This window comes from Molothrus aeneus, chromosome 19, assembly GCF_037042795.1.
Source record: "Molothrus aeneus isolate 106 chromosome 19, BPBGC_Maene_1.0, whole genome shotgun sequence".
Taxonomy (NCBI): domain Eukaryota; kingdom Metazoa; phylum Chordata; class Aves; order Passeriformes; family Icteridae; genus Molothrus; species Molothrus aeneus.
The window spans coordinates 2,689,870-2,702,017 of NC_089664.1; the positions used below are offsets into that span (position 1 = coordinate 2,689,870).

The following is a 12,148-nucleotide window of genomic DNA, read 5'->3' on the forward strand; positions in this document are numbered from 1 at the left end:
TCCCCTTATTAGCATACCCGCCGCACTCCGCCAATCCGCGCGCGGAGCGAGAGGTCGTCAGCATAAACCCCGCCCATCTTTTATTTGCATATCCCGCCGCTGGCGACCAATCAGAGCCGCGGCTGAGGGAACCTCATTGGCATAATTTATGCAGCGCGGGCACCCCCTGGCGGGGCGCTGCCCATTCCCGGAATTGGGATTGGGACGGGATGGGATGGGATCCATGGGATGGGATCCATGGGATGGCCGATCCCAGAGATCCTTGGCAGGGATTGAGATGAGAACGGGGAAGGGATGGGGTGGGAATGAGGAGCGATTGACATGGGAAAGAATGAGGTGGAATGAAATGAAATGGGGATAGGACTGGGCATGGGATAGAATGGGAATAAGGGCTGGATGGGTCAAGGATGGGATGGGATGGGATGGGGCTGACATTGAGCATCCCCTCACCACCACCGCCACTTCACTCCCACCCACCCTGCCAACCCTGGGAAGGTCCCAGGATATTAAGGAAAATATCCTATCACCCCTTCCCCTTCCTACCCCTCATCCCAGCCCCAAAGCACCCCCCAAGCACAGCCTTTTTTCTACCCTGATAGATTTATTGAAAAATTAAAAGCACAAGCTCTGTATATATAAATACAATGACATTGCCAGCAATTTACAAGGCCTCCGGTTGCTCTCTCTGCATCCCCACCCGTGGCTGGCACCACCCATCTGGGCACCTTGGGGACCGCCCAAAGGAGCAGCAACCCCCCGAAACTCCCTGCAGCCTGAGCCACGGGCCCACCTTGCTCTGTGTGTGGCACTCAAATGACAGCGGGGACACCCAGACCGAGCCGTCCTCCTGCCCCGCTCCCAGCCTGGCCGAGGGGGAGACGCCATTCCCTACCCCAGAGAGGACAGGGATGGAAACTTTGAGGGATGTGCCCGTTCTCAGCCTGCCCTAGGCAGGCAGCGGGCCTGGGGACATTTGGGGACAAGCCGGGGGTGTGTGCGCGTGCGGGGCCGGGGGACGCTGCTGTCCCACCTCGCTGCCATCCTCCATCCCCATCTCAGCGCTGCCCAAAGCCTGCCCCTAAAGGGCCACGTTGAACTCTGTGACCAAGAAATCGATGTAGTCCTTCTCCTTCAGCTTGAAGGCCTCGGCGATGATGCGGGCGGCCTCGCGGTGCTCCTTGCCCCGCAGCCCCGTGCCGTTCACCTCCAGGATGACGTGTCCCACCTTCAGCTTGCCGCAGTTGTGTGCTGAGCCACCCCGCTGCAGGACAGAGAGGGGTCAGATCACGCCTCAAGCAGGGGGGAAAAACTGCATCCCACCTTTCCCAGGGGGGAAAAACTGCATCCCACCTTTCCCAGGGGGGAAAAACTGCATCCCACCTTTCCCAGGGGGGAAAAATGACGTGTCCCACCTTCAGCTTGCCGCAGTTGTGTGCCGAGCCACCCCGCTGCAGGACAGAGAGGGGTCAGATCACGCTCCCACCACTCCCTGCATCAAGCAGGGGGAAAAAATTGGAAGATACTTAATATCTGACAGGATGGATGTGAAATATTTCACTTTTTGGAGAGAGAGGATGAATTTGGCTTCCCCCCTGCTTGCTCCTTGAGCATGATGCCAGCTGGGATGGCCAAGAATAACCAAGGCAGAGTTGGCTCTGCTTTTTTTTGCTGTAAATAACTTGAATTTTGCCCCAAGTAAACAGCAAGCAGGGAGACAGATCCAGAGGGCTCAGTCTCCTGGCTCCCATCCACCATTCCCCCTCCTCAATCCTCTGTCTGGCAGTTTCCAGACATCTGGAGACAGCAGCCAAGCTTTCAGGGCTGCCCTGATCCCCTCGGAGATGTCTGGAGCACACAGCTGGCTCCCAGGAGGTGTGTTCTGGGATGGGATCATCCACGGGACACAGACACCATCCTCAGCTTGGCAGAACGGTACCTGGGGAGCTGCAGGGCTGTAGGGGGGCACAAAATCCCCAAAATCCCCCTGGCCACAGCTCCAGGGCTTTCCCCAGCCTGCCCAGGGAGGAGAGGGGTGGGATGGGATGGGATCTGGGATGGGATTGGGATGGGATCCATGGGATTGGGATGGGATGGGGCAGGGATGGAATGGGATGGGATCTGGAATGGGATTGGGATGGGATCCATGAGATGGGCTGGGATGGGATCCATGAGATGGGCTGGGATGGGATGGGGAAGGGATGGGATGGGATCTGGAATGGGATTAGGATGGGATTGGATGGGGCAGGGATGGAATGGGACTCATGGGATGAGATGGAATTCATGGGATGGGATGCGCTGGGCTGGGATCTGGGATGGGATGTGCTGGGATGTGCACAGAGCTGTCCTGTCCCAGCTGCCCTACCTGGATGGTGACGATGCGGGGCAGCGGCTGCCGCGTGTTGGCGCCGCCCTCGATGGCGATGCCCAAGGTGGGAGCGCTCTTGGACACCCGGATCAGACACGACGTGGGCTCCAGGAGCCCTGGCTGTGGGGACAGATGGCAGCACTGCCAAGGGGGCTTGGACACCATGTGCCAGCCGTGCTCCCTCGGCCAGGGCCCCACAGCAGACAGGGACACGCTGGCTGCCACCACAGAGGGACAGACAGAGCCCTGCAGTTGCTTTCTGACTCCTGATCTAAAATCCCAACTCTGGGCAGCTCTGGAAGGGTTTGGGAAGGAGCAGAGCAGCTTTCTGTCTGCCTGCCCATGTCCCTCAGGCTCACCACCACCAGAAACCCTCTGAGTTATGTCTGACACCCGCTGCTACCTTCTCCTTTGGGCGACAGGTGACTTCACTCATGTGTCTCTTTAGAGCCAGGATTCTCCCATGCTCCACGTACCCGCTGGCTGGAGCTGGGAGGGATGGGATTTACCCAGGACAGAGTGAATCAGCCCTACAGTGCCCCTCTCAGCCACTCCTGACCCCTTTCCCCACAGCTCAGCCCCCCAGAGAACTGACTGCCTGCAGCAGAGAGGAGCAATACCCCAGCTCAGCACGGACCAGTGGCTGCTGCCTGTGGGCAGAGGGAGTGGAACGGGCTGGCCAAGGCAGTGGTGCCCCCTCCCACACAGAGCAGCACCCCAGGCCCCCCCTCACCGGCTTGGAGGCCCCTTCTGCCGCCCCCTCGCTCCTGGTGGCCTCCTTGGGGCTGCGGCTCTTCCCGGGGCCTGGCTGCCGGCTCCTGTCCTTGCCGCTCGTCTCCAGCTCCCCGATGTCCACCCCGCTGTCCTCGCTGAGGGTCTGCCCGCTGTCCGACAGCTGGGAGAGCGTGGAGGCTGGGGAGAGACGTGCTGTGAGTGGGGGCAGCGCCAGGGCCAGGCCAGGGGGCGAGGGCAGCTCCTGCTCCCAGGGCAGGGCAGCTCCCCTGGGATTCACACCGGGGCTCCAGAGCAAGGAGCCCAAGCACAGCCCTGCAGAACCATGGAATTGCTTAGGTGGGAAAAGAACTCTCAGGTCATCGATCATGGCACTTCAAAGCCATGTCCCCAAGTGCCACATCTACATGGCTTTTATGTTGCAGTGTGATGCTGTTTCCTGTTTCACCTATCCCAGTCCCCCAGGTGTGCCAACCTCTCCTTTCCCCTCCCCCTGTCCCCAGGCTTAAAAGGAGACGGGACCATGCGGGCTGGGTTCTGTTGGGAGCTGTTACAACATTCAGAGGTCTGTCATCCTGGAATAAACTCTGGATTAAAACTCTACAACAGAATCCTCTCCTTTTTCTCTTCACCGTCACCTGAACCTTTTCCACCACAGGTAAACTGAGTTCCTACCATGCCTGGATTTGTTCTGAGTGCCTAGCTGCAGCACCCAGCCGGCCAAATGTATCTCTGAGGTGAAACACCACAGCTGCAGCCTTTGGCCCAGCAGCAAGGGCCAGACGAGGCCAGGCATGTCCCACCTGGAAATATTTGGATTAATATTCCATACTTTTAGGTTCTTTCAGGGATAGGATCTCCACCACTGCCCTGGGCAGCCTCTCCCCAGTGCCTGACTGCTCTTTCAGTGAAGGGATTTTCCCAATATCCAACGTGCAGCTCCCCTGGCACTGCTTGAGGCCGTTCCCTCTTGTCCTGTCCCTGTCTCCTGGGAGAAGAGACTGACCCCAATCCCACTGCACCCCCCTGTCAGAAGAGCAGAGCTGTGCACAGGCAACATCTAGAGATAAGTGGCCCCAAACTCTGGTCTGGAATCCAACCCAGATCCCAAACTGGGATGAAGGGAGAGAGTGATGAATTCAGGGACCCTGCTGAAGGCCAGTTTATGCAGCCCATGCTCCACAACAGGGGCTGGGAGGAGACAGGGACCAAACCAAGTGAAGAGGTGCTGCCATGTAGGAGCTTTCTGCCCTTCGAGGATGAAGACCAAGTGTAGATGGACACTGGAAATGTCAGGAGCAGCTGCAGAGCTGCATTTAATGCACCCGCGGAGCTGCATTTAATGCACCCGCATCACCCTGCGGGCAGGGGGCCGGCTGCAGTGACGGCGCTGCGCCACACGAGGGCGACATTGCCACTCGTGTCGCCGCCGCAGCGCGGGGGGGCGGGAACGCTCCGGGACCCCCGGGATTGCCCTGGACCGCTTCCCTCTCCATCCCTGAGAACCCCTGGATGATCCCCCTTCCCTCTCCTTCTCCAGGAACCCCCCTGGGTCCCCCTTCCCTCTCCATCCCTGAGAACACCTGGATGATCCCCCTTCCCTCTCCTTCTCCAGGAACCCCCCTGGGTCCCCCTTCCCTCTCCATCTCCAAGAGCCCCCCTGGATCCTCCTTTTCTCCCTATCTCTGAGAGCTTCCAGGACCCCCTGGGACCCCTCTCCACCTCCAAGTGACCCATGGGGCCCTGCACACACTCTCTCACCTCCACTTCTTTTTCCTGGAATAAATGTGATCCTCAAGCTGAGTGTGGGCAAAATTAGATTATTTTTTCCCCCTCAAAATGCACAGTTAATGGGAAAAGACCAGAATTTTTTTCTGTGAGGTCACAGAATGGCCTGGGTTGGAAAGCATCTTAAAGCTCTTCCCATCCCAGCCCTGCCATGGCAGGGACACCTCCCACTGTCCCAGGCTGCTCCCAGCCCTGTCCAGCCTGGCCTTGGGCACTGCCAGGGATCCAGGGGCAGCCCCAGCTGCTCTGGGCACCCTGTGCCAGGGCCTGCCCACCCTCCCAGGGAACAATTCCCAATTCCCAATATCCCATCCAGCCCTGCCCTCTGGCAGTGGGAGCCATTCCCTGTGTCCTGTCCCTCCATCCCTTGTCCCCAGTCCCTCTCCAGCTCTCCTGGAGCCTCTTTAGGCCCTGGTAGGGGCTCTGAGCTCTCCTTGGAGCCTTTTCCAAGTGAGCACCTCCAGCACCCTCACTCTCCATAGGACAGATGCTCCAACCTTTGAATCATGAGATTCATCACAAGACCTGAAGCTTTGAGATCTGTGTCCTGTTCTGTTGCATTGTGATTTCAGGGTTTACCCCAGAACCTCGGGTCCCTCAGGATAATTCCCTGCCAGGTGTGTCAGTCACCTCTCCTTCCCCCTCCCAGCACTGTCTGTCAGTCCTGGCATTCCAGAAGGGCACTGAGAGATTGGCAGATCCAAAGGATGCCCTCTACCCCTGGGGGGCATTGGGCCATCCAGGTGTCCTTTGTCCCTTTGTCCCTCCCCTCCTGTCCCTGCTTGGTGCCTCCCTGCCCCTTCCCTGCCCCTCTCCCCGGGGTTAAAGGAGCAGCAGCCACGGGCTCAGGGAGTTCTGTTGGAGCTGGTGCTGCATTCAGAGGCCTGAGGGCCAGAATAAAGCTCTGGATCCAAACCCTCCATCAGAACCGACTCCTTTGCTTCACCATCCCCTGAAAGCTTCTCCACAGAGGGAAACCTGAGGAGCAGCCTCTGTTATGGGGGGAAGCTCCATCCCAGCCCCACCAGAGCTCCTGCAGGCTTGGACTTGTGTCCAGTGCCAACTGCAGCACCCAGGCAGGCAAAAGTGTCTGTGGGGTGAAACACCACACACCCAGCCAGGCAAAAGTGTCTGTGGGGTGAAACACCACACACCCAGCCAGCCAAAAGTGTCTGTGGGGTGAAACACCACACACCCAGCCAGCCAAAAGTGTCTGTGGGGTGAGACACCACACACCCAGGCAGCCAAAAGTGTCTGTGGGGTGAAACACCACAGTGCTGCTGTTTGGTTCAGCACCAAGGGCCAGACAAGCTCAGGCACGTCCCATCCTGCTGTATTGGTAATTTGTCACAGACATCTTTTATGGAAAATCTTTTCTTTAGGATTTTTCCTCCTGAGAAGCTGAGAGGCCTCAGGAACAAAATGTAAGCAATGATTATCTGCTGCTGTGGAATGCAACAGGTGCATCTGGGATTGGTCTCATGTGGTTGTTTCTAATCAATGGCCAATCACAGTCCAGCTGGCTTGGACAGAGAGTCTGAGACAGAGCCTTTGTTATTCATTCTTTCCTATTCTATTCTTAGCCAGCCTTCTGATGAAACCTTTTCTTCTATTCTTTTAGTATAGTTTTAATATAATATATATCATAAAATAATAAATCAGCCTTCTGAAACATGGAGCCAGATCCTCATCTCCTCCCTCATCCTGGGACCCCTGTGAACACGGTCACAGTGATTATTCCAATCCTGCCCCATTGATCTCCCTCCCAGCAGCCCAGGGATGGTTTCCCCAGCTGCTGGGGTGACACCCACCTCTGGCCTGGGGCAGGGGCCTCACTTCGTTGACGTCAGGCTCGCTGTTGGGCTGGTGCACCTCCACCATGATGAAATGCTGGTTGCCCACGGCCGGGGGGCTGCCCTTGTCCGGGGGAGGCGGCGCGGGGTGAGGGGGCGGAGGAGGAGGGGACGGGGCCGGGGGGCTCTGAGGCCTCTCTGGGGATGGGCTCTTCATCCTGCTGGGGGACTGCACCCTGGGGAAGGGCCCGATGGGGCGCTGGCTGAGCAGGGAGAGCGGGCTGTCCTTGGGCTGGCTGCGAGGGGACAGGGGGGAGATGGTGGCGTAGATGGCGCTGGGGGAGGAGTCCTCGGTGGCCGTGGAGGTGACACTGAGCGTGTCCTTCTCGGGGGGGTTGGGAGGGGGAGAGGGGTTCCGGGGGGCCACGAAGAAAAGGCCGGACTGGGAGGACTCGGAGGAGGGGCGCTGGGGCTTGTCCTTCCCCAGGACACGGGGCTGGGCTGAGGAGGGGTCCAGGGGCTGGGGCGCTGAGGGAGGAGGAGGAGGCTTGAAGTTGGGCGGTTCCTCAGGGAAGGAGGAGAGATCGTCCTGCCAAAGCAAGCACAGATCGTTGGACACCATGTCCAGGCTCAGTGCATCTTCATCTCCTCACACTGACCATGGCTGAAGAGATGGTTGTTACAGAAACACCCTCCTGAGCCTACAGTGTCACACAAACACCTTCCTGACCCTACAGTGTCACACCAACACCTTCCTGACCCTACAGTGTCACACAAACACCTTCCTGACCTTACAGTGTCACACAAACACCTTCCTGACCCTACAGTGTCACACCAACACCTTCCTGACCTTACAGTGTCACACAAACACCTTCCTGACCCTACAGTGCTACACCAACACCTTCCTGACCCTACAGTGTCACACCAACACCTTCCTGACGCTAAAAGTGCTACACAAACACCTTCCTGACCCTACAGTGTCACACCAACACCTTCCTGACACTAAAAGTGCTACACCAACACCTTCCTGACCCTACAGTGTCACACAAACACCTTCCTGACCCTACAGTGTCACACCAACACCTTCCTGACCCTACAGTGCTACACAAACACCTTCCTGACGCTAAAAGTGTCACACAAACACCTTCCTGACCCTACAGTGTCACACCAACACCTTCCTGACCCTACAGTGTCACACAAACACCTTCCTGACCCTACAGTGTCACACCAACACCTTCCTCACCCTACAGTGCTACACCAACACCTTCCTGACGCTAAAAGTGCTACACAAACACCTTCCTGACCCTACAGTGTCACACCAACACCTTCCTGACCCTACAGTGCTACACCAACACCTTCCTGACCCTACAGTGTCACACCAACACCTTCCTGACGCTAAAAGTGCTACACCAACACCTTCCTGACCCTACAGTGTCACACAAACACCTTCCTGACCCTACAGTGTCACACCAACACCTTCCTGACCCTACAGTGCTACACAAACACCTTCCTGACCCTACAGTGTCACACAAACACCTTCCTGACCCTACAGTGTCACACCAACACCTTCCTGACCCTACAGTGCTACACCAACACCTTCCTGACCCTCTGACAATGAGAATTCAATTCACAATGAGCACAGCTGCAGAACACCTGATAGGCCAAGAAATGCTTATAACATATTGCAATTAGGAAATAATTGCCTTCTGATTGTGATGGCGTGAATTATAACATCTGTATTGTCTCACCTTTCTGATTGGACTAAAAATGGAATAAAAGTTTTTAAACTTTTCTGTTTTATTGAAAATAATAAAATATATAAATATATATATGAAATATATAAAAATTAAATATAAACATATATAATATGAGTATAAATATATAAAATATATAAAACATATAGAATATATAAAATATATAAAGTAATAACTATGAATATATGTAATATAAAATATAATATATAATATCTATAAATATATAGTATATATAAAATATATATAATATAAAATATAATATGAAATGTATATGTATCATATGTAAATATATGTAAATATATAATATAAATAATATATAATATGTAAATATATTATATATAATAATAGATAAAAATATAAATACTATATATATAGTATCTATATATAATTATAAATATATAAATATATAAAAAATCTATAAATAAAATCTATTTTATTTTAATTTATTCTCAGCTGCCCCATGTCTGAGTCAGAAAAGGGCCTAATCCAACACAGCACCACCCACCCAAGCTTTTCTTTGGTTTCTGCTGCTATCCAGCCAGGCAGAATCCCTTTCCTGACCCACCTGAAGGGCTGTGCTCAGTGACTCCCCTGGCCCAGCTGCTGCACTGAGGCACAACCCAGCACCCCCAGTTTGCCTCTGCTCCCCCCAGTTGCGTGCAGCCTTACCAGGGACACATCTGGCAGGGTGTTGATGCTGCTCTGGTGGCAGTCCCCAGCTCCCTCCAGCTCTGACGTGTTCTGGGAGGGCACACAAGAACAGAGAGCCATGGCACAGCAGCAGGAGAACCAGCACCGTGCCAGGGCACGGGCAGAGGGATGCTCCAAAGCCCTCCCCATGCAGGGCCAGCCTTACCCAGGGGTTTTGTGCCTCCTTGGGGGCCTTGGGTGGGACACAGCCTGTCCCAAGCTAAGGGATGTGCTCAGAACACGCTGTGGACCTGACACCTTGGGGCGAGCTCCTCTAGGCCCAAATCAGCTGCTCCTGCTCAATTTGGAAGGGACCAGCCCTGAGGGCTGCAGTTCAATACCTGTTGGGTTTTTTTTGTTATCCCCAGAGGAAGGACAACAGAAATTTAAAACTCTCCTCCCCTGCAACCCAGAGCAGTGTGTCGCAGACATCTTTTATGAAAAATCCTCTCATTAGGATTTTTCCTCCTGAGAAACTGAGAGGCCTCAGGAACAAAATGTAAGCAATGGTTATCTGCTGCTGTGGAATGCAACAGGAGCATCTGGGATTGGCCCATGTGGTTGTTTCTAATCAATGGCCAATCACAGCCCAGCTGGCTCAGACTCTCTGTCCCAGCCACAAGCCTTTGTTATCATTCTTTCTTTTTCTATTCTTAGCCAGCCTTCTGATGAAATCCTTTCTTCTATTCTTTTAGTATAGTTTTAATATAATATATATCATAAAAGAATAAATCAGCCTTCTGAAACATGGAGTCAGATCCTCATCTCTTCCCTCAACCTGGGACCCCTGTGAACAGGGTCACAGCACTGGGTCCCAGATGCAAAGAGAAGCTGCTGCCACTGCTTTATGAGCCCAGAAATGTCACCAGGAAATGCCACACCACAGTGTTGAGGACATCACAGCTCCAGGAATCCAGAAGGGATTTCCTGTGGGAATCTCTCAGTAGGGATGGGCCCAGGGAGAGGCCATGGGTGCAGCCAAGCAGAGCAAAGCTGGTGAATTCAGGGGTGGCAGAGTGGGGACACAGCAGAGCTGGGAATCCTCTGCCAGGGGGGACCATCCCCAGCTCCCCTGGTGGCAAACCCAGCCTCAGCCCCCTCTCCCTCAGTATCTGCAGCTCAGGGAGGCTGAGCTCAGCTCCTGTCAGGCTGGCAGGGCTGTTTGGATGGGGCAGGGCACAGTTTGTGTTTAAGTGCCTGCTATTTATTGCAGGGTAAACAGCTGATTAGCTGAAACTCTGGTGCTTCTGCATCTCCCCCAGCTGCTGGAGGCTGCTGCTGTGCCTGGGAGATGTTCGAGTCCCAAAATAGACATGGGAGGCAATTAAGACCATTAGAGGAGCAGCAAAAACATTGATGTAAAGTGCTTTTTTCCCTGTGGCTTCTGAAGGAGCCCTGGAGAATGAGAACACAAGGAAATAGCTTGTTCAGGGAGTGACAGATAAAGGACTGGCTTGGGAAACCTTCCTGTGCCATGGGGTGGTTCCATCCTCCATTATTCCAACATAAGGGCAGGGGATTTTAAGAGAATGACAGAAGAATTTGGGTTGGAAAGGACTTTAAAGATCATCCAGTGCTACCCCTGCTATGGCAGGGACACCTCCCACTGTCCCAGGCTGCTCCCAGCCCTGCCCTGGCCTTGTGTCACAGACATCTTTTATGGAAAATCCTTTCCTTGGGACTTTTCCTCCTCAGAAGCTGAGAGGCCTCAGGAACAAAATGTAACCAATGGTTATCTGCTGCTGTGGAATGCAACAGGTGCATCTGGGATTGGCCTCATGGGGTTGTTTCTAATTAATGGCCAATCACAGCCCAGCTGGCTCAGACTCTCTATCCAATCATCTCTTGTTATAATTTTTTCTTTTTTTCTATTCTTAGGTAGCCTTCTGATGAAATCCTTTCTTCTATTCTTTTAGTATAGTTTTAATGTAATATATATGATAAAATAATAAATCAGCCTTCTGAAACATGGAGCCAGATCCTCATCTCTTCCCTCATCCTCAGACCCCTGTGAACACGGCCACAGCCTTGGGCACTGCCAGGGATCCAGGGCAGCCACAGCTGCTCTGGGGAATTTGACAGCAGCAGCCAAACTGTCCCAGCTGTGTCACTATTAAAATGGGAATAATCTGCTCGATGCCCCCTAAAACCTGCCAGGGCCATCTCCCCCAGCCCTGTGCCCACCTCAGGCCCTGTCCCAGCTCTGGGCTCGCAGCAAGGACCAGTCTGTCCCAGGCTCTGGGTGGGCACAGCACTGTCCCTGTGCTCCCCAGTGCCACTGCCAGCTCTGTCCCCCCCCCCAGCCAGGGACTCTGATGCTGCTGCTGCTCCTCAGGGCACCTCTGCCTGCAGGAGATTTGCTTCTCCTCACTCCTTCAGGGGGCCAAAGCAATTAAACAGTGATTGCTCTGGGCCATAAACCATGATGACTTTTAAGCACATTTGCTTTCAGGAATTGGCTGTTTCGAGGCTGTGCCTTCCTGGATTTCCCTTGAAAGACTCACAGAAACCACTGCCCTGAAAAATGAGTGTTGAGAAGGCTGCTCTCTCCTGCTCCTCTTCCCCATCTATTTCCCAGTTCCTCAGGGTAACTGGGGCCAGCTGAGGCCCTTCCAGCCCCTCCTCAGGGCAGCTGGGAAATGTTTGTCCTTCTTATCCTAAAAAGAGTGCCCAGCAGGCATGATGGAGCTGCAGAGCATCTTTCAAACAGGCAGACACTTTTCATTTGCAGATTAAAGAGTGGAGAAATTGCCACCTCCCTGGGGAAACACAGCCCAACCTTTAATTAACCTCTCAGCTCCAAACCTGTCCCCTAATTTCCAGTTCCTGCTAACGAGAGCTTTGCTGAGCTCCTCAGCCTGAGTCCTGCAGGGTGGCAGCTTTGAAGAACTGGGATAAACCCAGCTTCCCTCCTCTCTTCCCTTCCATCTCCCACTCTGGAATGCAGCAACAGGGATAGAGGAGCCACAAGCCCCTGCTGCAGATTTTAGGGGCTCTAAGCATGCAAAATGACCTCCACATGTGGT

General features: G+C 54.1%; 1 protein-coding gene across 2 annotated transcripts in view; it reads right to left on the reverse strand.

Annotated features, from left to right (window-relative positions):
• Nucleotides 1–580: 580 nt before the first annotated feature.
• WHRN (whirlin) overlaps nucleotides 581–12,148 on the reverse strand; it is a 58,047-nt gene continuing 46,479 nt past the window's right edge. Inside the window, exons 9-14 of one of the 2 annotated variants that reach the window (XM_066563019.1) lie at nucleotides 9,102–9,173; nucleotides 6,697–7,267; nucleotides 3,099–3,277; nucleotides 2,363–2,485; nucleotides 1,413–1,448; nucleotides 581–1,225 (exon numbers count right to left, since the gene is read on the reverse strand). In XM_066563019.1, coding sequence (XP_066419116.1) covers nucleotides 1,079–1,225; nucleotides 1,413–1,448; nucleotides 2,363–2,485; nucleotides 3,099–3,277; nucleotides 6,697–7,267; nucleotides 9,102–9,173 — 1,128 coding nt within the window. In that variant the 3' untranslated portion in view covers nucleotides 581–1,078. Of the gene's footprint in view, nucleotides 1,262–1,412; nucleotides 1,449–2,362; nucleotides 2,486–3,098; nucleotides 3,278–6,696; nucleotides 7,268–9,101; nucleotides 9,174–12,148 lie in introns of both variants that reach the window. The other variant, XM_066563020.1, reaches the window with a different exon arrangement.